Genomic DNA, 27395 nt, shown 5'->3' on the forward strand with positions numbered 1-27395 from the left:
TTCCTAGATATATAAAGAAAAAAATTTTCTATGGATATTTAAAGTACCTCTTGGGGGCAAACACTTATAGCTGAACCAGAAAATGAAATTGCAATGAATTTAGTGTGAATACTCTAGAGAAAGGTGATATGGGTCTATTTTGAGACTATTTCAATTAAAACCAGATATGCCAAACTATCTTTGTAGGCATCTTGTACATGATAGTCTAATTATGACTCAATTTTTTTTGCATATCATCATAATGTCTGTATTTAGCTGACATGTATATTGAATACAGATAAAGCATCTAAAAACTTTAAATCTTGTAGCCTCTCTGTTGTTATCACAAATTGAGTTCAGGTACTTTTGGAAATATATTTCCTTCCTAAGTCCTTACTTTTCCTGGGGACTCTGCTGATTAAAATAGAGTGACTGGTATAGGCCAGCATAACCTAGTTCCACTGCTATGACTGTGGGCCTCTCTGAACCACAAGAACCAATAGTAGTATGCCCTTAGTATAGTTATAGCCATGCCTAGTACATTTTATTAAAAACTGGCTAACTAGAGAACAAGAATTCCTTTAAATAGTGAGCTTTCTTTGTAGTTTTTTAAAAATTCAGCTTAAAATATTTTATTGCAGTGTAATATTTTATGACATAGTATTAACAACTCTGCATAAAGCAAAGTATTCATGTTGATTTTAATAACCTAGTGGTTTCATGCACTGTTTTTATGATGAGAGGCATTCTTACATCCATATTGTTATTTATGTTACCTTTTGTGTCTCCAAACCAAGCATAGGAGTTGTTTCATCTTTTATCAATTAAAGTGGTTTTTGTGTGTTTTCTTTTTATACCATTAGACAAATGAAAATGATTTAAGAAAATTTTTTTCCCAGTATGGGTCTGTAAAAGAAGTGAAGATTGTAAATGACAGAGCTGGAGTGCCCAAAGGGTTAGTATCACTATGGATAGTACATGGAATTGACAATTGTATTTTTATTGGATTGCTAGGTTTTGTATACTAATTTACTTTGGTTCCATTTTTTAAAAGAGAGTTTCATGCCTTCTTCTTTCCTCCTACCTTTTGATTTCAGTGTGTGTGTGTTTGTGTATTTTGGAGGAATAGTGACACTATAATATTCCTTAATCTATTGGAAAGTTATTCTTGCAAAGGCTGAGGGACCATTCATTGTTCGGTAATAAGTACTTAATGTCAAGTAGCTCTTGTCCAGTAGCCAAGGCACCAGAAGCTAAAGGAATCTGATATTTTTGGAATTGTATACCTGCTTTAGACTAGAGAGAACTTTACCTGAAAAAGGCTGACACAAAAGAGCGTCCATAGGTTGTGCCTCAAAGACCTAATTAGGGGACTAATCTGAGAAATATAACTCTTAATGAGAATGATTTTTAATTGCCAAATCAAGGAGAATGAAAATTAAGGGAAAAAAGCAGTAGGATTTGTCTAGAACTGTCTAGTGCCCTTAGAGCTGTTTCAGTGGATTGGTATATTCAAAAGCCAAATACCAGAGAAGAAAACGGTAGTTTGCATAGGGTACTCGCTTAAGAAGTTTGACTGCAAAGTTAAAGAAATCGATGAAGGATTATGTTTGTTTTCTTGAAAAAAAGACAATATATACATACTTATAGGCATAAAAGAAGGGACCAATAAGGTGGAGGGAAAATTATATTAGTGGGAAACTACATGTAAGTATGACAGGTGGACACTTTGGAAGAGATGAGATCCTGCAGAGGTTATTTTTAAACAAATGAGATATTTCCTGAGACTGACAATCAATATTAGGATGAAGTGAGATTGCACCTCTTTTACTTGGCTTAATAGAATTTGTAATATACATTTTTTAATCATTGAAAAACACACATAGAAATGTAGACTGTATTTTATGCTTTTTCCACTGGGTGGTATATGTGTTCTACCAAAAAAAAAAAAAACTAATAATAACGTAAAAATATTTCTTTAGCCGTTGTTTAATGTTTGGGCAAATAGAAAAAAAGAAATTCCTTTGTTGAAAAAGAAAATTCATATATAATACAGCAATTATGAATTGAAGAAACAGTAAATGTTTACTAATTACACCATACATAATTATATAATAGTAATTATGAATTGAGGAAAATAATAGTTTAGCACTACAAAGAAGAGTTTCCTTAAGTTATGCAAATAGAGATTACATTTTCGGGGGATATACTTTTTATTTCTTTCATTCCTTTTTTTCTACCTATTTTGGCTTTTTGGACATGGCATACATTGTGTATTTGTGTCTTGATCATGATTTATACTCTGAAGGTAACAAGTATATATGAAAAAGCATATATAAAGTCTGGGTTGTACATATTTTTAATTGATTTTATTTGGGAAATATACTAATAGTTGCATTATCAGTTTATATATGCTGATAATAGTAAGTAATATGTTTGTATACTCATTTACCCACATAAAAAATTTTATTATGTTGAAACTTCTAAATTTTTAAAGGTTTTTTTCTGCTTTGATTTCTATTTAAACCAAACTTCTATCATTTTAAAAGGATATTAGTGCTCTGGACTGAAATTTATTGCATTCCAATTTGTAAACCAGAATACAAATCTTGCATGCTTTCCTGCCTTACTTACAGCTCAGGTCTGAAACTGTTTCAAGATCCCCAGGGTTTTTTTTTTTCTTTTAGGCCCCTCCCTTTAAGAGGAGGTGACAGTGTTAAGCTGTGAATGATTCTCCTAAGTTTTGCATACTGGTGCACCAAGGAAAAATGTTCACTCCTACCATGGCCCATTCTTTCTTTTTTGTTTTTTTTCTTTTTCTGGCTGCTTCTTGAGGCTTGTGGGATGTTCCCCAACCAGGGATCGAACCCATGCCCCCTGCATTGGGAATGCAGAGGCTTAACCGCTGGACTGCCAGGGAAGTCCCCCGCAATGGCCCATTCTTAAAAAAAAAAAAAAATTTAATCTTAATATATTCCAATGTAATGTTCTAAGATAATAATTAATGCATTTATTTAGGTATGGCTTTGTCACTTTTGAAACACAAGAAGATGCACAAAAAATTTTACAAGAGGTAAGATATTTTGGTGTATTTAACTTAATTTTTAGAACTTCTTTCTCTGAAACTAATCCTTTAAGGTATTAATTTAATAATAGTAGGGTTCCAGTACAATGATTGATTGCTAAAAAAAAAAAAAAAAAAATTTTATCTTCTTTGCATCTTAAGATTGACATTGGTCTCCAAAAAAATGAATTAAAAAAAAAAGATTAAAGAGAAATTTTATCTACAGAAAAACAAATTCCAAATAATTATGTAAGTATGGTTGTGAAGTTTGTATATAATTTTTCACTTTATTTGCTTAAACTAAGAATTTAAGGATGTATCTTTCCTGACGTGTTAATAGCACTTTGAATTCCTAAAAAACACTACAAATGTAGATTCCTAGAGTGAGGTTATCTGAGATTATTTCCCTCCTCTGAAAAACTTTATATAAACTAAGAGCACTCATAGAAAAAGTCTATAGCCTGCAGTTCAATATATAATAACTTTAAATTTGGCAACTGTAACATTTAAATTTTTTAGGAAAAAATTTTATTTAAATTGTATTTAAGTCATATGCAGTCGATTCTCATTATTTGTAGTGGTGTGTTCTATAAAATCACCACGAACACTGAATTAGCAAATATTGAAGTGCTGCACCTAGAAGAATACAGGGCTAGGGTCCCACAAGCTTCTGCTCACAATATTTTCATCAGCCGATCAATACGTAACTTTGTCTTATGTGTGCTTCTGTTTAAAGATATTATATTTAATTTATATTTTTGATTCATTAACACTGAACTCGTGGCCAACAGCACTATAACTCATGCCTGAATTAAACCCAGCTAGCACATATTTTTCTCCATTAAGTCACATGACAGTCTTCTTGCACTTAGGAACACTAGCAAGCACTTCAGCACTACACTTGAGGGCCATTTTAAATAGCAAAAATACCAACATAAGTCACAAAAATGTGAAAAACATGACACTAAATAGAACATGAAAAGGACAATTGTTTACAGTATAAAAGATGGAAAAAGAAAACAGTGTCACCCTGTTTGACCTTAGCTGGGACCACGTGTGTAAGGAGACTCAAATTTTTCACCTCTCTGCTCACACACACTAATAACTAGTAAATTGTCAGATGAGGAATTAGGGCCAGAGCACTGGAACCAAGATTCACACCCAGATCTATTTAAATCCAAAGACTTTGCCCTTTCCACTATGCCTTGCCACTTTCAAAGAATGATAACAAAATAATTTATTTTTTCTTATTTTAGGCTGAAAAACTTAATTACAAGGACAAGAAACTGAACATTGGTCCAGCAATAAGAAAACAACAAGTAGGGATCCCTCGTATGTATTGAGAACTAATGTATTTTTCAGTATTTTTGCATGGTTCTTTTTTGAAATATTAGAGTGTTAATAGAACTTCATTAAAATATCAGCTTTCTTTCATTTAATAAAGTAAATTTAGTGAAGTTGGTGGTCAAATGAATATTTCTTACCACAAATTAAAATATATTAGTTTGCAGGGTAGGGGGGACTAGGCAAAATTTATATAAACAATGGTGTTTAACTATATTCCATATAGTTACATCTTTAAAGGAAAAATCTTTTATGATAAAAATATAGTTTAAAATTACAAAAGAAATTAAAAGTAGTTAATTACTATTTAGAAAATTTTCTAATTAACAAAGTAATTTAAAATTAGAGTAAAATTACAGAAAGTAAAAATATAGAACAAATATCAAAAACTCTGGTTGTATGGTACATACTGTAACCCAACCACATGTATCATAACAGAGGAAACAATCCCTAAAGCTTTAGGAACTGGCTAAGTTAGATGCCTTCCTCAAATTTTAGTAATGCTTTCGACTCTACTCTTTTTTTCCTCACTCTTCCCATTTATTAAGTTAGACATCTTTACAGTTAACTTTTACCTATAATATTTATTAAAATCTCCAACAGAATCTTTGGCTAGAAGGAGAAACTTCGCATAAAATTTGTAACTCAATTTTTTATTCTTCCTTAGCTGTGTCCTAGTGTCTACTGGGATGTTTAAAACATTAGGTGGATATTGTACATCTGTTAACAAATTAATAGATTGTGCTCATTTGGACTGTTCTGTTTTTGACTTAGAAGTTAACAGATATCAAGTTTAATTTTGACTTAGTATTTGTTAATTCAGAAGATAACTGAAGTGTCCTTAGTAAGTTGATACTCCAAAATGGAATGCAGTAAATATGGCAGAATGCTGAATATTTTCAGACTACTATTGTTAGATGCAAGAGTTAAGCTATAACATGTAATAGCAGTTCTTTAGCCCATTATCACCATCAGTAGGAACAACTAGTAATGTTCATATTATGACCCACAAGTTGCTAAAAATAGAACATAAATCATCAGTATGCTGAATGCTTTCAAACAGATGTATAGTTATTTAAGAACTATTCAGCGCAAGGGTCAATGTTATGGGTTTTCATTTATTTCATTTAATCTTTACAGCAATCTGTGAGGTATTATTAGTTCTATTTTTGTAAATAGAAAATTCAGCTTATAAAGGTAAAGTCATTGTTTTAGAAACATTTCTGCTGAAATAATCTTAAATGTAGGGGAGAGTTAATCTGGTCATGTTGTGGGTCTTAACCCAATGGCACCATACCAGAATTATAAATTTTCTCTAAATTCTTTAATTTTCTTTAAACTGTCTTTAAAGTCTCATGGTTTATATAAAACTTCATGTGCAATTTGGATTCTGTTCTATAACACTGTATTGTTTATTAAAATGTTTCCTAAAAATAATTGTTTGAATAAGACTGATTCTGTAAGAAGATCACCATGTTCAGCCTGTGCCTTTTCATATTTCCTGACATAACCATGCTAGACCCAAATTTGAGAAGTATGGGGTTAAATAACTTAACCAAATGGTAGCATTAGCCTTCAAATCCAGGACAGTTTGACTCCAAAGCTATTTTTACTTTTCTACAAAGAAAGGATAAGTATTAAAGATATATTTACAAAATATAAGGGATTCTTATCTCATTTTTTTTCAAATCTATCACTTCTTTTCCATCTCCATTACCAATATTCTAGACCCAGCTACCCACTTTTCTTGCCTTAATTTCTAGAAAAGCCTCCTAACTGGTCTCTCTGAATCCAGTCATGCTACCTTCCAACCTATCACACACAAGGCAGCCAGAGTGATCTTTCAGAAGTGCACATCTTATCATGTTATTCTCTGCTTATTTCGAGCTGTCCTTCTCTTTTCTTTCCATGCTTTAGCCATCTAGCCTTCCCTCAGTTTCAGAACATAACCATATTCCTGATATACTATTTTCTTTACCTAGAGTGATCTTTGCCATCCCATTCGTTCTTTAAAGCTCAGCCCAAAACAAATGTCATTTCCTCACAGATGCTACGTATATACATATATATATATATATACATATATTTGAAATGTTCACCATTGTACCCTATACTACCTCTTCATGTCTTTATCAAAATTGTATTTAATTAATTGTGTAATTAGCTAATGACTATCTTCCTTACCAGAACCTAACTTCTATGAAGATAGAGGCCATGGCATGCTCATTTTTTTCTTTTTTCTTTTTGGCTGTATCACTAGGGCCTAGTTCAATGCCTTGTAATAGTAAACACTCAAAATTTATTTATTTAACAGATAAACCTATGGTTCCTTGATGATCTTTGGAGGGAAATCCATGGACCTTCTGAATTGCGTGCAAAATTTTGTTTGAATATATGTATTTTTGAGAAAAGGGTCTGTGGCTTTCATCAGATTCTCAAAAGCATTGGATTAAGAACCACTAAAGTATGCTATAACAATACTAGATAAAATGTGGTGAAAATATAAAAGCTGAGAAGTAGTACTGCTATTTAGAGTGGCAGGCCAGTGCTGCTTACAGTGTGGTTTGCAGCCACCAACAGTTCACTTGGAATCTGTCAAAATGCAGTTCCTCAGGCCCTATCCCAGGCCTCCTGAATCAAAATCTCTTGAAAGAACTGGAATTTGTATTTTAATAAGCTGTCTAGGTTATTATAATGAATTTTAAATTTTGAGAAGCACTAGTATAGTGGAAGGAGGATTGCCAGTTCAGTAATTTATATAACCTGTTGGTCAAGTACTTAAATCTAACTTGGCATATAAAATTTTTAAAGTCTTTTTTTTTAATTTGGGGGGGAGGAGTATATATAACTTTCACCTAGGAAAAGAGATGAGGACCCAAAATTAGCAACATAAAGGTCTGTGGTCATGTTTGTAATAGCAGCAGTTGTAGCAAAGGGAGACTAGAGAATAAAATATAGTCATAGCATGAGTGAGTGCTTGCTGATAGTAGATCCAAAGAATTTGTAAGGTGGAACAAGTGTCTTGAGGAAAGTAGAATTTTGTCTTATTTCACTGCCTCCATTTTCTTTGGCCTTTTACAAATAGACAGTCTTACTAAGATCTTAGGAACTTCACTACAGTGTCTATAGTCTTCAGGAAACTCTAAATTGTATGTAATTTATATTTGTAATAATAATGACTTTGCTGATAATAATCTCAATTGTTAAGTTTTGTGTTTCATTATACTAGTATTAAAATCTGAATTGGTGAATTTTTAGTATTCCTTATTAAACTTGTTTCTTTTTCTTTCATTTACCTTAAGCTAACAAAAGCTCTAAGGTAGTGAGTTTGAAAATATATATTTCAAATATACTTTAACATATGGAATTTTTTAAAGAACTTATAACATTCAATTTTTACTGTAACTATATATATGTGTTAAGATAAACATCTTCCATTGTTCAGAAATTACATTTTTAAATGTCAAACTGAACATTTCAATTATTACTATTTACACTTTGTTTTAGGTCCCAGTGTAATGCCAGCTGCTGGAACAATGTATCTAACAACTTCAACTGGATATCCTTACACTTATCATAATGGTGTTGCTTATTTTCATACTCCAGAGGTAGCTTCTGTCCCACCACCTTGGCCTGTAAGTAATTTCATTTTAGAAGGGTTTCCATCTATTACTATTAAATTTTTTATTTCTGAAATATTTCAACCACAGACAATTACAAATAATAACAGCCATGTAGCTACCACTCAAATTTAATAGAGGTTAACATTTTACCATATTTACTTAAGTTCTTTTAATAGGGGGAATAAAATATGACAAATTCAAGTAAAGTCTCCTTGCCCCAATTATCTTACCCTCTTTTCCTCCTTAGAGGTTAACCAGAGTATCTTTTCTTTCCATTTTATATGTTTTTACTACAAATGTAGAGATTGTTAAACAATAGATACATAGTATTGCTTTAGGCGGTTTTTAAACACTATATAAATAATCTGGTTTTCCTAGTCAACATTATGTTTTTGAGATTAAACCATGTTGATCCTAGCATATCTAGTTCATTTATTTAAATTTTTTATAATATTCCATTGTATCAGTGTATATTCCCCTATTGATGGACATTGTAAGTTTTTTTCTACAATCAAGACTACATTGAGGAAACTATACTCAATATTTTGTAATAACCTATAAGGGAAAAGATTCAGAAAAAACAGTTATATATATTTGCATAACTGAATCACTTTGCTGTACACCTGGAACTAACACAACATTGTAAATCAACTATACGTCAATAAAAAAATTTAGTAAGATGAAGTATTTTCAATGCAGTTTTGATATTGCATGTACTCTTTGTAAATTGCTTGTGATTTTTTAAAATTTAACCATCGAGGTCCTATTTTTTATTCTAATCAATTTGCATGACAATGTAGAATCAAAACTTCATTATTTTATGTATAAATTTTATACAGTATTATTTAATCTTTTTCATTCTTTGAGTTTAAAAGTTTTATAACTGAATCAATTAATTTTTTCATTTTACTTCATCACTTAAAATTTTGCCCCACTAGGGATCTGATAACTACTCAGATTTACTTTCTGCTAGTTATTCCATGATTTCATTTTACTTTATACTTTAATCCATTTGGAGCTTTCTTGGGGTACATTCTATGGTCATATTCCACAAGTTCAGAGAATCACGTGTGGAGTTTTGTTTTGTTTTTTTTCTGAACAAAAATGGGCAGAAGACCTAAATAGACATTTCTCCAAAGAAGACATACAGATGGCCAAGAAGCACATGAAAGCTGCTCAACATCACTAATTATTAGAGAAATGCAAATCAAAAGTACAATGAGGTATCTATCACCTCACACCAGTTAGAATGGGCATCATCAGAAAATCTACAAACAGCAAATGCTGGAGAGGGTGTGGAGAAAACGGAACCCTCTTGCACTGTTGGTGGGAATGTAAATTGATATGGCCACTATGGAGAACAGTATGGAGGTTCCTTAAAAAAACTAAAAATAAAATTACCAAATGATCCAGCAATCCCGCTACTGGGAATATACCCAGAGAAAACCATAATTCAAAAAGACACATGCACCCCAATGTTCCTTGCAGCACTATTTACAATAGACAGGTCATGGAAGCAACCTAAATGCCCATCAACCGACGAATGGATAAAGAAGATGTCGTACATATATACAAAGGAATATTACTCAGCCATAAAAAGGAACGAAATTGAGTCATTTGTTGAGACGTGGATGGATCTAGAGACTGTCATACAGAGTGAAGTAAGTCAGAAAGAGAAAAACAAATATTGTATATTAACGCATGTATGTGGAACCTAGAAAAATGGTACAGATGAACCGGTTTGCAGGGCAGAAGTTGAGACACAGATGTAGAGAACAAACATATGGACATCAAGGGGGGAAAGCCACGGGGGGGTGGGGATGGTGGTGTGCTGAATTGGGCAATTGGGATTGACATGTATACACTGATGTGTATAAAATTGATGACTAATAAGAAAGTGCTGTATAAAAAAATAAAATTCAAAAATTTTTTTTAAAAAATGGGCAGAACCAACCCCTACTGATCTACATTTAGTAGGTCTGAGAGTGAAGAATATATATGTATGAATATAATTCTATAAATATAATTAATATATTGTTTATGATTATAATATATTGAATATACAAATATAATAAATACAATTATTTATTATAATACATTACCCCACTTAGAAAAGTTGCAAGTTGCATAACAGTAAATAAATAATAAACAGAGTATAAAATTTTTTTAAGCAGACTAAATTGAACATCTAGATTTTGTATGTATTGTGTGAGAGTTTGTCTAGGACAGTAATCTTCAAAGTTTTTTGCTTATATATCCTCTAAAATTTTTTTGAAAAATTATGAATACTCTCATTTTTAAGTTGAAATCTAAAATTTACCATAATTTTAAATAATTTAGACATATTATATATTGTAGGTTTGCTTTAGATATATATTTTATAAAAGTCTGTAGCTATAGATTTCATTTAAGACTGGAAAATGGCCTACATGTAGTGATGGATGTTAACTAGACTCATTGTGGTTATCATTTCATTCTTTATATATATATATATATATATATATATATATAGTCATTATGTTATGCACCTGAAACTAGGATAATGTCGTATGTCAAATATCTCGCAATAAAAAAAAGAAAAAAAAAACGGAAAATGCCTGCTCCATAATTCAGTTAACAAAACTAGTCAACCAAATAAAATTAACCAATCAAATAAAACTTACTCTCTATTAGAAAATTCTGACTTTTTTTTTTCTGACTCTATTTTTAAGTTCAAATAAATGAATTAATATGTATCCCTGTGACCATGTTGTAATTTATTTTGTTCCCTGGATATGAAATAAGGTACCATCTTCCCCTTAATATTTCTTATACAAACTCTTTTTGCTTTGCTCTTTCCTGTTTCTGAAGGGCATTGCCTTTTTGAATTGTCTGTTTGTTTGATGCTCTGTTAATGTTTACATTCCAGAACAAAGCATTATAGCAAGATCCAGAATGAGTGAGAGTGTGCCTTTCATAGTGAAGGGGAAAAGTGTTGTAAAAGGGGAGTTTTGAAAAGAAGAATCCATTGTACACAGATACATTCACAGACAGATCAAATCAGAAAGGAGACCATATGAAATATCTGAAAATTAATACTCTTAAACCTATTCATGCTCATGCACCACTGGAAGATTTTTGTGTTCTCTGACGTTGGTCTAGGCTATGACAAACGTGTACAAGTAGAATTTCACCTTTATAGACTATACACATCTTTGACTAAATGTTCCCAGATATCTTTCTAAAGTGTACCAGTATAAAGGTTAGATAACAGTTTATGAGAGCTTCAATTTCTCCATAATCTGCCAGTCCTTTAATTTACTAGATTTTTGTATTTTAGCCAATATTATTATGAAATGGTATCTTGTTTTACCTTTCATTTGCCTAGTCAGTGGTAAGATTAAACATATTTTCATATATTTATTTGCCATTTCAGTTTCTTCTATGAGCTGCCTCTTCATTTCTTTTGCCCATTTTTTCTGTTGGGATTGTTATCTTTTTCTTGAGTTCATTATATGAGTTCTATGGGTTGTAAATATGTTTTAATTTGTGGCTTGTCCATTAACTTTATGGTATTTTTTGTGATACACAAGTTTTTCGTTTTAATGTTGATAGATGTATTAATGTTTTATGGTTTCAGCTTTTAGTGTTTTTCTTAAAAAAATACTATGCTGTTGCTGTTTTTCACATCTAGATTTTAAATCTGCAGTTTACATATTGACTAATCCATCCTCTTCCACTGTTTTGAAATGAATCCTCTGTCAAATGCTGAGTTTCTGTGTGTGGAGTCTCTTTCTGGGCTCTCTGTTATGTTCCATTGGTGTATTTGTTTGCCCTGCCCAATTCTGTTTTAATTCCTGTTGCTTTATAATAAGTCTTAAAATCTGATAGGGCCATAGTCTTACTCGGTTCTTTAAGAGTCCCTCATCTATCCTTAAGTCTTTGCTTTTATAAATATAAATTTCATAATTCAGCTTGTTCAGCTCTGTGAAAAGCCTTAGTTTTTGTTAGAATTGCATTAAATATATAGATTAACTTGGGACATTTAGGCATAATACTGAATTTTCCCATTCATAAACATGATTTAGAATTTCCATCCATCAATAAAATTTTCTTTCTCTGTAAAAAAAGTTTGGCATATCTTTTGTTTGATTTATTCTTAGGTACTCTGTAGTTCTTGTTGCTTTTATGAATGGTGTATTTTTTTATCACACTTCCTAATAGATTGTGACTGGTGTGTAGTAATGCTTTTGATTTGTAAATGTTGATATTTTATCAGTAACCCTGCCAAACTCTCATATAGGCAATCATTTAGGACTCAGAATACTTCTGTTCCTTTCTGCTCTTCTGTTTCTCATTTTTTCTCATCAAGTTATTGACTGGCAATGTCTCTGCTACAGTATTTATATGACACTTCTTCTTAAAAAAAGAAATAAGTTCAGTAACTCACTATTAAGCTTTATATGAGTATCTTCCAAAACCTACATATATATGTTAAGATACTCTTAACCTTAACCAAGGTTTCTCCACCTCAGCACTATTGACATTTTGGGCCAGATAACTGATTCTTTTTTGTGGGAGACTGTGCTGTACATTGCAGGGTTTTTAGCAGTATCCTAGCCTCCCTACATTTATGAAAACCAAAATATTACCAAATGTTTCCTGGGGGGCGGGGGTGGCAGAGTCGCACCTGGTTGAGAATTACTGCCCGAAGTCAATTAAGGAAGTTACTTTTTATTCTGTTTACTAAGAGTTTTTATCATGAAAGGGTATTGAATTTTAACAATGCAATTTCTGTAGCTGCTTAGATTATCATTTTTTCCTCCTTTAATCTATTAATATAAATTACATTATTATTTTCTTTTTTTTTTTTTTTTGCGTTACACGGGCCTCCCACTGTTGTGGCCTCTCCCATTGCAGAGCACAGGCTCCGGACGCACAGGCTCAGTGTCCATGGCTCACGGGCCCAGCCGCTGCGCGGCATGTGGGATCTTCCCGGACTGGGGCATGAACCCGTGTCCCCTGCATCGGCAGGCGGACTCCCAACCACTGCGCCACCAGGGAAGCCCCCTACATTATTATTTTCTAATGTTAATCTGTGGTACAATTTTATTAGCACATGATAGTCTGAAAATTATGCAAAACTATGATACTTTTCTTCAGTTTTGGGGGGGAGGGGTGAACATTAAAACAAAACAATGCAAATTAGATCCCATGTTAGAAACTAAATTTTAATTGCTATCATTAAAGGCTATTTTACCTATTTTGTAATACAATTTGCCTGTTTTTCTAATGATCTGATTTTAAATAACCTATTTTGGGACTTCCCTGGTGGCACAGTGGTTAAGAATTGGCCTGCCGATGCAGGGGACAGGGGTTCAATCCGTGGTCTGGGAAGATACCACATGCCGCGGAGTATCTAAGCCCGTGCGCCACAACTACTGACCCCACGTGCCACACCTACTGAGGCCCACGTGCCTAGAGCCCATGCTCCGCAACAAAGAGAAGCCACTGTAATGAGAAGCCCGCTCACCGCAGCGAAGAGTGGCCCCTGCTGGCCGCAACTAGAGAAAGCCCACGTGCAACAACGAAGACCCAACGCAGCCAAAAATAAATTTTTTAAATAATAATAATAAATAAATAACCTATTTTGGGGTTTACGCCATTTGAATAATCAAGTGTTACATGTACTTTTTTAAGACGTAATAAATCACCTGTAAATTTATTGGATGACTATCTCATTTAAATATCAAAATGATAAAATAGAATTTAACAAATTCTTCAATAAATAATGTATTTGCTTTAATTAAATGTATAACAAAGGAATAGGATGTTGATTATTCATAAATAGTGGGAAATTAGTGGCAAAATCAGATATGATTATTCATTCAGTTCTAAATGCTATGTAAACATTATCTACTGCTGGTCTCCACAATGGAAATAGGCAGTGTCACCTTAAGTCCAGCTGCCATTTTTCCTCTAAACATTCTCTTAGAACTATACTTTCATAATATTTGGACTAAAAGCAACTTTTCTGGTGGTTGTTTTAGCATTACTATGGAAATGAAACCACATGGAAGTAGAAATACTGTGATAATTTCAATAGACTTAAAGTGGAGTTGTAATAATATCAATAAGAGGTGGAAAAATGACATTTCCAATCATAAACCATAAGTTGACTGGGTTTAGGTAACAATGTGAGATAAATTTCATTATAAACTATTTTAAAGAATCTTGCCTAAAATAATTTTTCTTTTTCTTTCCTCTTATAGTCACGTTCTATACCTAGTTCCACTGTGATGGTAGCTCAGCCCGTTTATCAGCAACCTGCAAATCACTACCAGGTAAACATTAAATTACAATGAAGATCTTCTTTGATACTTTCAGTCCTTTTTTGAGTAAGTTTCATTTTAATCTTTCTCATGCAAATACTCTCGTAATTAAAAAGAGGTAGTTAAGCCTTGATAACAGTGGCATTCTTCTTTTTTGATGAGGGATCTAAACAATGTCATACAAGAAGATGGACTGTTTACTTCCTTTTATCAAATGTAATGAGGTCAGTTTTGCTCTCCTGGTTAGCATAGAAGTAATTCCCAAAGTAAGATAAAGATGTTGGACCACAAACTGATATTTGTTTAATGCTACTGTGACCATTATGTCAGTTTAATAAGTATATATTAGAATAAGTAATATATTATGGTTTATATTATGACAGTCCCTTTTAGTTAACCAACACTCTTTTCATTAATTCTTATGGGAGACTGAGGGTAAGTGAACTCTAATGCCAGACCATTTTGGTGTTTTATAGATAAAGTGTAATTGGAACACAGCCATATTTGTTTACATATTGTCTGTGGCTGCTTTTGTGCTGCAGTGGCAGAGTTGAGTAGTTGCAACAGAGATATACGGCCTGCAAAGCTTAAAATATTTACCCTCTGGCCCTTTACAGAAAACATTTGCCAACTTCTTGTCTGTAGCATTCACAAATAATATCGCATTCCTTTATACCTTTGAACTAGTGGAAGAGACTTTATTTCTGGGGGGGCTTTTTTCATTTTAGACTTTTAAAATAGACCCACATGAAATGTTACGGTTACTGGAATTATTTTTAGTGTTAGACTAGGTTTTGGGGAGGTCACTTATTTTTAAATTCTGGTACTATGCTAAATATAAAATTATCTAAAGTGTTTCATTCACTTAGTAAAAATGAAAGTAACTTAATGGCATTTATTTAAAGTATATATGTAGGGACTTCCCTGGTGGTGCAGTGGTTGAGAATCTGCCTGCCAATTCAGGGGATACGGGTTCGATCCCTGGTCTGGGAAGATCCCACATGCCGCATAGCAACTAAGCCCAAGTGCCACAACTACTGAGCCTGTGCTCCAGAGCCCACGCACCACAACTACTGAGCCTGTGTGCTGCAACTACTGAAGCCTGCACACCTAGAGCCTGTGCTCTGCAACCAGAAAAGTCACCTCAATGAGAAGCCCGCACACTGCAATGAAGAGTAGCCCCCGCTTGCCGCAAAGAGAGAAAACCCGGGTGCAGCAACAAAGGCCCAACGCAGCCAAAATTAAAAATAAATAAAGTATATATGTTGTGTGACTATTCCTAATTCAAACTTTTGAGAGGCCTCAAAGACAACATTAAGTACCAGGCCATTTAACATGACAAGCCAAAAGTTGTGAAACCAGTTTTGGGACCCTTAGCTTATTGCCCACCTGGAGCATGTGAAAGGATGAGGTTAAAAAGGGAGATTGGTAATGAGGGCTTTTTAACAAGAGAGTTGTTAGAGTGCTATGGCGTTTCCCATTCTCAACCAAGTGAAGGTGACTTCAGAGAATGACTAAGAGAGTTTAATATTTGTCCCCTGAAATTTGTGAGACAGTATCACTTAGGCGTGACCTCTCCTTAAAAAAAAGCCTGAAGAAGAAGCTGGAGTGGTCTATGGAGGCAGAGCCAGAAGAGAAGGCTACGGTAGGAATGTGCTGCACGTCTCACAGCAAGCAAAGGTTTATGTTTCCCAAAAGCAAGATACGAACCTCACAGAAGAGACTCTTTCCAAAAAACTTTAAGGTGACCCCAGGAGAGAAAAATATCTGTATGAAGTAGAGTCCTAGAATCAAGGTCTAGAATTGCAGTCAGAAGTTCTCAGCAGGGAGATCACCAAAGGAACAAAGTACCTAACCAGAGTGTCAGCATTTGCAATCTGCCACACGCCAAACAGTGATCTATCCTAATTTTTATCCAGGGGCAAGGAAAAACAGCTCAACACAGTGGTTTTTATTTTTTTGTTTGTTTTTATTTGTTTGTTTTTATTTGTTTGTTTGTTTTACCCTTTTCAGTTTATTTTTGTTGAAATATAGTTGATTTACAATATTATATTAGCTTCAGGTGTACAACATAGTGAGTCAAATTTTTTATAGATTATACTCCATTTATAGTTATTATAAAATATTGGCTATATTCCCTGTACTGTACAATATATCCTTATAGCTTATTTATTTTATACATAGTAGTTTGTACCTTTTAACCCCCTACCTTTATTTTGCCCCTCCCCCTGTCCCTCTCACCACTGGTAACCACTAGCTTCAACACAATGCTTTTAAAGTGCCAGGGATGAGAAAGACTAAAGTTGCTTTCTTTCTGCTTGCACCTTGTGGAGACCAGCTCCTCCTTCATTAATTGATTACATATATACATACATGACATAGATGTATTCTGAATAGAACTCTGATACAATTTAATTTTATACTTTGGCTCTGGTTTTCCACTTGACACAAATTATAAAATTGGAAGTATATTACCTAGATATACTCGGGAAAGATTTTTGTACCAGTTTGTAACATAGTATTTTGCAATGTAAGAAATAATTTCACTTCACATATTTCTTTACAGTTATATATTTATTCATCATCATTCTGCCCTAAGAATTGCCACTCTGATAATATCTTCCCTTGCTCTTTCTTTCTACAAATTCTGAGATTGATAGTTTTATCAATTTTTGTTAGTCAATATAAAATAGATAAATAGTGAGAACCTGCTGTATAGCACAGGGAACTCTGCTTCACTTCACTGTACAGGAGAAACTAACACAATATTGTAAAACAACTATACCCCGATAAAAATTTTTAAAATTTACAAAAAAATAATAAATAAGCAGCATCCTTTAGCAAGCAAAACAGAAATTTTTGTTAGTCAAATCAGATAATGCCTGGTTCAATCAGTATTTATCTCCTTTGTATTTCTTACTTCATAAGTAGATAGTGATTTTATTTATCTAACAAATCTACATATATGTCATTTTATTTCAGATTTTTTATTAAAATATTTTCTTAAGAGATTATACATTATCCTGCCTTTTTTAATATGGTATACAGAACATAGACCTCACGTTATCTTGGTCATCATTATAACACAGTGATGTAATCCATTAGAAATTGATGTGGTCAGCATGAAATTAACAGTTTAGATGGTAGATTCATGGGATCTTCTTTTTTTCTGTTTTTTTACTTTAATAATTAAAAAAAGCCTTTTTAAATGTGGAGAATAAGTTAAAAGTAAAACATTTATTATTAAGGAATAATACAACTAATTTAAGAAATAATAAGTCTATGTTCTATATTATCATCTTACAATAAGTACCTTAAGTAATTTGACCCTCTTTTTTTTAAATAACAGCTTTATTTAGATATAATTCACATACCATACAATTTATCATTTCAAAGTGTACAACAGAGTGGTTTTTACTAAATTCACAGAGCTATGCAACCATACCATCAAAAAAAAAAGCTTACCCATTTGTAGGCATTCCCCTTACCCCTCCTCCCAGTCCTAGGCAACCAGTAATATACTTTCTGTCTTTATAGATTTGCCTGTTCTGGACATTATTTGGATATATACCGCATTTTGTGTATCCGTCTTACGTTGATGGACATTTGGGTTGTTTCCACTTTTCAGCTTTTACAAATAATGCTGCTATGAACATTCATGTACAGATTTTTGTGTGGACATACGTTTTCATTTCTCTAAGGTCTTATACCTAGGAGTAGAATTGCTGAGTCATATGGTATCTCTGTGTTTAACCTTTTAAGGAAGTGTCATACTTTCCAAAGGCTGCACCATTTTACACTCCCACCAGCAGTTTATGAGGGTTCTAATTTCTCCACATCCTTGCCAACACTTATTATCTACCTTTTTGATTATAGCCCTCCTTGTGTATGTGAAGTGATATCACAGTGTAGTTTTGATTTCCACAGCCCAAGGCTAATGATGTTGAATATCTTTTATATGCTTATTGGCCATTTTTGTATATCTTCTTTGAGAAAATGTCTATTCATATCCTTTACCAGTTTTTATATTGGGTTACTTACCTTTAACTATTGAGTTATAAGGGTTCTTTGTATATTGTAGATACAAGTTTCTTATCAGATTCTTATAATCTTATAAGTTTCTTATAATTTGTAAATATTTTCTCCAATATTGTGGGTTTATTTTCACCTCCTTGATGGTGTCTTCTGAAGCACAAAAGTTTTTCAGGTTGAGGAAATCCAGTTTATCCTTTTTTTCTTTTGTTGCTTGTGCTTTTGAGGTCATAATTTTTTTAATTACCTGGTTCAAAGTCACAAAGATTTGCACCTATGTTTTCTTATAAGAGTTTTATAGTTTTAGCTCTTACATTTAGATCTTTGTTCCATTTTGAGTTAATTTTTGTATATGGTTTGAGGTGTAGGGGTCCAGCTTCATACTATCGCATGTTGATATTCAGTTTTAACCCTTGTTTATAATGTGGGTGGGTGTTTTTTTTTTTTCATTTTAGGCCCCTGCACAGTGTCTACCAGGTCAGTGGCAGTGGGGTGTTCCTCAGGTAAATATTAATTTTTTTCCTTGTTTTTGTGAAGACTGCCTGAATATTTAAGTCAGGAGAACTAGATTTGAGACCTTCCTCTTGTATTTATTAACTGTGATACCTTTGGCAATTCATTTAATCACTTTATTTCTCAGCTTCCTCATTTGCAAAGTGGAAGTAATGATACTATATTGTTGAAAGTTTTCTCACATGATTTTTGTGATGGTCAAATGAGATCATGTAAGTGAAAGCATTTTATAAATAAGTGAGCGCTATGTAAACTGAAATGAAAATTTACTTCTTTTTACTATTAGTATTATTAGAAAATTTAGCATTTTTCTAGCTTTACTTCAGATTTTGCTTGTTTTATTTATGCTCCTAAATAAGTATTCCATCTCCCAACTTTTGATAACAAATAGTGTACCATCAAAAAGATTGTTTAATGATACGTCCCACTTCCATGGGAAGTCGGAAAGCCGAGAATAGACGTTTATGACAATTTAAATACTATAGGTTATATTATTACAACCTTTAATTGTGATCTTAATGATTATCTTAATTTATATATAAGGTTCTAAAGTGCTAAGAAATTTTAGTACTTGTAAGTGATAAAGTTATTAATAACATCTACACAATTGGAATTTATAACAACCCAGAGTTCCTGGTTTGTTGCTAAGATACTTCTGTTCTGTCCCTGAAAAACAACTTTAGGAAAATGTGAAACCAATATTTCTCTCGTGTGTTGGGTAAGTCATTTGGTTTGATTGAAATAACCAATCCGATTTTAATTAGAAGTATGGTTTTGTGTTTTAGTCTCCTGCCTCTTCTGCTCCATTCTTACACCTGCAACCTTCTGAGGTTATTTATCAACCAGTGGAAATTGCACAGGATGGTGGATATGTTCCTCCTCCGCTGTCTCTGATGGAAGCTTCAGTTCCAGAGGTATGTGTTAGCCTCAAAGTAAGTTATCTATAACCACTTCCTCTTAACACTTATTTATTTTTCTTTTCTAAAGATATTTATTCAAGACCCTCATTGAAGTTGAACATCTTATGTTTTCTTTGATTTATTCACATCTCTTCCCCTTTTTTATATCTAAGAACACTTCATCTTAGACTTCTTCACTAATGCTGAACCATTTCTCAAATCTGTTCACTCTACTAGGCTATTCCCTGACTCAGTCCCCTTGAAAGAGTAAAATAAATGCTTTTCCTTCTGGTTTGCCTGTCAATCTGTATTATTACTAACAGTCTGTCAATTAAAAGTGTATAAAAATGAAGTCAAAGAAGAAAATAATCTTTAAAAAAATTCTTCCTTCAAAAATGTAAATCAAATTTATTTTATAACTGTAAACTGTAAATATTATCTTCCATGTGTTTAAATTATATTTGCAAACCATTACTAATAACCTCATCACCTATATGCCAGAAACTGTACATGGTATGTTTTAAATATGTTGTGAAAGATTGGGTACCTATTGGGTATCTATTAATACCCATGTCCCAATTTGAGTGTATTTTTGTAATTATTATTATTATTGCTAAGGTTTATAACATAATTTTTCTGGAACAATAATTTCCACAATTTTGGATCTTAATGTTTACTATCAATACTTTTACTATGATTTCTCCATTCTTCATCTCACCCTCCATTTATCACTTGGTTGACTGAATCTGCAAGCAATCTTTGTTAAAGAAGGCTTATATGTGCTATATAGTCTCTGAGTTTGTACATCCTTGTTTGTTCAACATGTTTGTTGTCTATAAGTCTGAAAGAAATTAAGACTAGCTATAAAATAGCTGCATCATACTTGTATAAGTTTGCTAAGGCTGCTGGAACAAAGTACATGAACTGGATGGCTTAAAAAATAGAAATGTATTTTCTCACAGTTCTGGAGCCTAGAAGTCCAAAATCAAGGTGTTGGAAGAATTGGTTCCATCTGAGGACTGTGAGGGAAGGATCTATTCCAGGCCTTTCTTCTTGGCTTGTAGATGACCACTGTCTCCCTGTGTCTTCACATTATCTTTCCTGTTTCTAGGTCCAAGTTTCCCATTTTTATAAGGATACCAGTCATACTGTATTAGTTTCCACCCTAATGACCATACTTTAATTTGCTCACCTCTGTAAAGACCCTTTCTCCAAATAAGGTCATACTCTGACATACTGGGGGTTAGGACTTCAACACATAAGTTTTAAGAGAACACAATTCAACCCATAACAACACTTTTTTCTCTTAGAACTTCTAGTCTACTGTTTTCTGATGTTCAGTATAGCTGTAAAGAAGTTTGAAACCAGCCTGACTTTACCCCTTATACGTAATTTGCTTTTTCTTCCTGCGTGCCTGAAAAGTCTGTCTTAACTTGAAATCACTTCACCAGGATATGTCTTGGAATTTATCAGTCTTTATAATATTTTTCCTGGGACACAGTTTGCTCCTTTGATTCTCAGGCTAGTTTTTGTTTCAGTTTCTTTTTTCCTGTTAGAACTTTGAAAAAAAAAATTTTTATTCCAGTGTGTTTCTTCTTCTTCAGGAACACCATTTATGTATATGTTAGATCTCTTTTTTGTCTTTCATATCTGTCATCTCTGAGGTAATTTATCATAGTAGTTTTTAATGTTGTTTTATATGCTTTTTCAAGACAATTATGACTATATTTTTCATTGTGTTTAGTCTACTTTTTATTATGACTAATGAAGATTTCATCTCTATTTTATTTTTATCTTTTTTATCCCAAACTCTGACGCTTTGTTTACATCATTGCCTGTAAATGTTGTCTGTTGGCTTAAAATCTTTTTGGAGCTCTTTATAGAGATCATGTTATTATAATTTCTTTAAGAGCTAAAGAATTATATTTATCTGAACTTTTCTACTATTTTCTGGAGTGATTTCTCATTTTTTTCTTTTTTTCCCCCTTTTTGCTTTTCCCTTGATGGAGTTGGAGAGGATGAGAAGAGTCTTAGGTTGCTTCCTTTTCCTTCATATCTTTACATGTCTTTAAATGATGCCAGCTATTTTTTGAAATACAGGGTAGGAGAAGCATGCTGTTGTCTTAAACAGCCTACCACCAAGTCTGCTTATGTCTCCTGCTTGAGATGCTCTTCCCTCAGTTTTTAGCATTCTGGAGATCATTTGGCTCCTGGCAAAGTCTCTTGTTTTGTAGATTTTTCTGTATGGGGGTGTAATAATTGTTACTTCACTTTCCACTTGCACCCTGCTTCACCTCCAGCAATGTTCCTCAGCTATAATGCAAGGTAGTAGACCACAAAATAGTGAAAACCTAATTTCTCCTTCAATTCTGCCTCCCCTGCTATTAAGTCAAATTGGATCTCTGTGAAGATCTTTCCTCCTTCTGCCTTGGCCTGACACACCCCTACACTTGAGACTCTAAAGAATCTTTGAATAGGCCTTTCAGAACATTTACCTTCAGGGAAATTATAACCTTCCTCAGGCTTCAGAATTCTCCCTTATATTGGTCCAAATTGCATAGCATTTGGCAGACATTCTACATTGTGATTCAGGATCGTGGACACTTCCTCGTTTACTTGATGATGGCATTTTAAAAATCTATCTTTTGTTCTTTTTGTTGTTTTCTGGTTTTCAAGGAGGGGAACAGTGAGGTAAGAATGCTTTTACATTAGGTTTTTAGCCACAATCTACTTTGGCACTGAACCATATTCTTAATTCCTGACATCAGGTAACTTATCAGGTTATATTTCACTATTTAGTGGACTCTAATAAGACTTTTCTGGAAATATTGCTTCTATTAGCTTATAACTTATACCATTAATTTTATGATATTTCCATACAAAATGATATAAGCATATTTTTATTTTAATATTGTTTCTGGTAGAAGATATAAGTCTAATATATAACTTAATAAATAGGGTGGGGTGGTTTATATTTTAAGTGTTTTTTCCCTAAAATTAAAAAACACAGGGCTTGTTCTTATGAGTTTGATAGTTAGATTCCCTAAAATATAAAAATGAATTAACATTATTTCTCACTTATTTCAGTAGCTATTTCCCCCTTCACTCTTAGAATATAGTGCCTTCTACTTTGCAAAGTAAATAGAAACTACTTTGTGGAAACCAACTCAGCTTCCAGTCCCCAACATACAAACTTACCTGACTCATAACCCATCCTTAGCTTCTTATATTTTTTTTAGTAACCTTTCTCGTCCAAGGTTATTTGTGCCTCTTTGCTCTGGATACTATAACTTCCCTCTTCCTCAGGGACCTCATTCCACTATTATCCTTCTTTTCTCATGTATTTTAAGACATTTTCTCTCCATTGGTTCATAGCTTCACCACTTACTAGTGTGTTTCTTTGAGTAATCACTTAACTCTTCACAGGGTTGGTTTTGTAATATCTACATTAATAACATAAAGACATCCGGAAAATCTATTTTGCAAGATTGATGCAAAGATTAGAGTTGTTGTATACAGAAAGTTCTTTGTATAGTGCCTAGCACCTGGTAGGAGATAATTACTATCCTTTGACACACCCCCACCAATGCCTTAATTCTCTTCTACCTTTCAAAGCTAAGCTTGAAAAATTACTCTACATCTAGTATTTCCACTGCCTCACTACCCATCCTCCCCTCACCTGCTGAAGTCTACTTCATTACCTTTCCACTGAAGCTGCCTTTGATAAAGTTCCTCAGTGATTCCCTAATTGCCAAATACTTTCCTTTCTTTTCAGTCTTTCTTGACCTGTCAGAGACATTGGACATACTCCTTGAAACTCTTCCTACCTTTGGTTTCCATGATACTGCTGTCTTCTGGCAATCCTTTTCCCTCCTTTCATTTTCCTTTGTAAGCTGAATTTTTGCTCCCCGTGATTTCATATTCAATTCTACATTGTTTCACCCTACATACACACTCTGATGTTATCATCCATACTCGTCTCTCTAGCCCCAGCCTCACTTCTGAATTTTAGACCTGCACTCTCCAGTACAACAATAGCCATTACCACATGAGGCTATTGAGCACTTGAAATGTGTGGCTGGTCTGAATTGAGATGTGTTGTAAGTGCAAAATACACACCAAGTTTTAATGGCATAGTATGAAAAATGAATGTAAAATTTATCACTAATTTTATATTGAATACACTTTAGTATATTTTTAATATATTTATTTAAATAAAATATATTACTGGAAATTAATTTTACTTGTTTCTTTTTACTTTTCTGACATGGCTACTGGAAATTTTTCTTTCAGTTTTATTGAGATATAATTGACATACAGCACTGTGTAAGTTTAAGATGTACAGCATAATGATTTGATTCACATACATCATGAAATGATTATCACAAGTTTGGTGCACATCCATCATCTCATATAGATAGAAAATTAAAGAAATAGGGAAAAACTTGTGTGTGATGAGAACTCTTAGGATTTACTCTTAACAACTTTCCTATATAACGTAGAGCAGTGTTAATTATATTTATCATGTTGTACATTACAGCCCTAGTACTTATTTACCTATAACTGGAAGTCTGTACCTTTTGACTGTCTTGATTTTAATTAACATGTAGTTCACATTATTTCTATTAGTGCTGCTTTAGAGCCACATCTACAATAGCTTTTGATTGACTGTATACCTCTACTAGAAGTCCTACAAATATCTCAACTTTTATGTGTTACAAAACTAACTTCTTCTCTTTAACCCCCTCACAATAACATAAACATCAAACTTGCTTTTCTTATATTCCATATTTCACTGAATGGTGCCACCATCTGCTGGAAAAGCCATAAATCTGCTTTTATATGATCTGTTCCCTGCCTGTTACTCTACTGCCTCATCTTTCAGCTGTCATTCGGTGAATAATCTTCCTTCCAGCTGTACCAAACAACCCACACAGGTCTCCCAAATGAGGTGTGCTCTTAGTTGCCTCTCTGCCTTTTCACATAGTGTTCCCACCCTCTCTCCCTAATTCTTCAAATTCAAGCATAAACTCCACTAGAAAACTTCCCCTGACCCCCTCTCCAACTTTCTAAAGCTATATCAAGTAATTCTTTTCTTTCCCATGGATCCCTATATATGTGTCATAGGACTTAGGGTAATTTTGACTAGTCTGTCTCAGATAAGTCTATAAGTGAATTAAAGATAGATAATGTGTTTCTCATCTGTGTTTCTCCATTGTGTAGCAAAATGCCTAGTAAATTGTAATGCTGAATAAATATTTTTAATTAATAAATGAAAAACAATATTTTTTTCTTTGTTTTGTTATAGCCTTATTCTGATCATGGAGTTCAAGCAACATATCACCAGGTTTATGCTCCAAGTGCCATTGCTATGCCTGCACCTGTGATGCAGCCTGAACCAATTAAAGTAAGAAGTTTGTTTGGATTTTTTTCTGTTATTCTCAGTCATATTTCAAGTTTTCCAAATTTTTCTTCTGAAAAGAAACAACTTTGGATATTTATGTCACATTTGCAATCAGAAGTACAGAATTAGTTAATTATTTCATGTGAAGGAAATACAATTCTAAACTAGCTATAATTTCTATGAATTAGTTTTGAACAACTTATAAACCACACATGTCAAAACTTTTTATTTACTGTAGTAAAATATATATGACTTAAAATCTTCCATTTTTAAGTGTACAGCTAAGTGGTATTAATTACATCCACATTGCTGTGCAACTGTCACCACTATCTAGTTCCAAACTTTCTCGTCACCCCAAATAGAAACTCTGTACCCATTAAGCAATAACTTTATATTCTTCTCTCTGCAGTCCCTGGTAACTTCTAATCTACTGTCTGTCTCTATGAATTTGCCTAGATACTTCATATACTAAGAGTTTTATTATGTTAATGGCATGTAATATTTATGGGGAGATGAAAACAGTTAATGGTCTACTCTTCTAGTTTGGGAATTTTGTGCTCATGCACCTTAAATCAGATCCAGGCCAGGAGTGGTAATCTAGTTAGATCCATGTGTGTATTCAATATATAAATATATTAGGGAAATGTGACTACATCTCTAAGAACCCAAACTGATTAACTATTATGATGGTACTATGAATCTTGCTTGCAGTGTACTCTTTACAATAAAATGATGGAGGTTAGCGATTTCACACTCGTATTTTTGCTTCTGACCCAGACCATATATTGGAACTCAATACCAGGACAGTCTACTTTAAGGAGCCTCCACAGTCTTTCGAATCTCCTCACCCCTTCACTGCATTCCTTCACTGCTCTTGCCACTGTACTGCAAATATGGACTAAAATCATAATTTTGACCTAATACCAAAGCCTAAAGTGTTAGTAAACGTTACTTATAGAGAGCTCGTTATAGTATCAAAATCTTCTAAAACAAACTTCTCCTAATGTTAATACTTTCTCCAGATACACTTCTTTAGAAATAGCTGAAATAGCTATGCCATATTAGATAATCAATTGCAGATTATATATATATTATACACACAGACATTTTATATATATATATAAACACAAATGATTGAAGTTGTACTTCTAAATAATTCCAATAGAGGATAGAGTGGTAGTTGGATAGGAGAAATTTCCAAAGAATATTAATGTTAAACATCCTTGATTTAAAGTTTAATTCTTCTAGTTTAAGAGTATACACTTTTCTACATTTTCTTAAATCTGTGAGTAGGTAATTCAGAAATTGTACAGAGAAACTGGTATCTTATTCTTTATCATATAAAAATTATACATATGTTGAATATAAGTCATAACAGTGGTGTGAATAGACACCTTTCTTTGTGCATATAAGCATAAAACTGGAATCAGAAATCTGCCTCTTGCTTGTCTGGAGAAATGCTGCTAAGAGGAACTTTACCCTTTCTATCCTGATACAGATCTTTGCTCTGCTGTGCCACAGGCTAAAGGCTAACAAAACCACTGACTTGTTTCTATTTGTATTTAATCTGTCTTGTTAAGGCTTATAATAATTCTGGTTTTCACATGGGATACATCCTAGGGAAGATTTTGGTCCTGACAGAGTTAAGATTTCAGGACTAGGGAAGAGTTTAAGAGCTATGAACTGTGGTTAACTAGCTTACTCCAAAGCCCACGTCTCACACAACTGTAATTAGATTTCATCGAATCTGAGCTAGCATGGATTATACAACACACCATTATTTTATGTATCACTATGAAAGAAGAAAAACTTGCCATCAATTGTAAATGTATACTGATTCAGTGTTTTTGAAATATGAAAAGATGTATATCTCAGAATCAATGAAGTTTGGCATGTTTTATTTTTATTCATTTATTTATATTTTTTGGCCGTGCTGTGCGGCATGTGGGAACTTAGTTCCCGGACCAGGGATCGAACACATGCCCCCTGCATTGGAAGCACAGAATCTTAACCACTGGACCACCAGGGAAGTCCCTGGCATGTTTTATTTTTAATTTAGATATGCAGGATTGTAGGAAGCTTGAGTTAAGGGGCAGAAAAAAAACCCACAATTCCCCTTTTGTTAGAGATGAGGGGAAACAAAGAAAATTCAATTAAATAAACCTTCAAAATCAAAACTGCAACACAGGACTTTTGTATAGAGTTTTATATTTCCTATTTTATCTT

The 27395-nt window shown here is 33.2% G+C and overlaps 1 protein-coding gene across 1 annotated transcript in view; it reads left to right on the top strand.

The window, feature by feature from the left end:
• Positions 1–25298, top strand: part of BOLL (boule homolog, RNA binding protein) — a 30850-nt gene extending 5552 nt beyond the window's left edge. The window contains exons 3-10 of the mRNA XM_030853058.2: positions 843–934; positions 2998–3052; positions 4300–4375; positions 7895–8022; positions 14262–14333; positions 18809–18856; positions 19652–19780; positions 25074–25298. Coding sequence (XP_030708918.2) covers positions 843–934; positions 2998–3052; positions 4300–4375; positions 7895–8022; positions 14262–14333; positions 18809–18856; positions 19652–19780; positions 25074–25298 — 825 coding nt within the window. The remainder of the gene's footprint in view (positions 1–842; positions 935–2997; positions 3053–4299; positions 4376–7894; positions 8023–14261; positions 14334–18808; positions 18857–19651; positions 19781–25073) is intronic.
• Positions 25299–27395: the final 2097 nt, after the last annotated feature.

Source organism: Globicephala melas, chromosome 7 (assembly GCF_963455315.2).
Source record: "Globicephala melas chromosome 7, mGloMel1.2, whole genome shotgun sequence".
Classification (NCBI taxonomy): Eukaryota; Metazoa; Chordata; class Mammalia; order Artiodactyla; family Delphinidae; genus Globicephala; species Globicephala melas.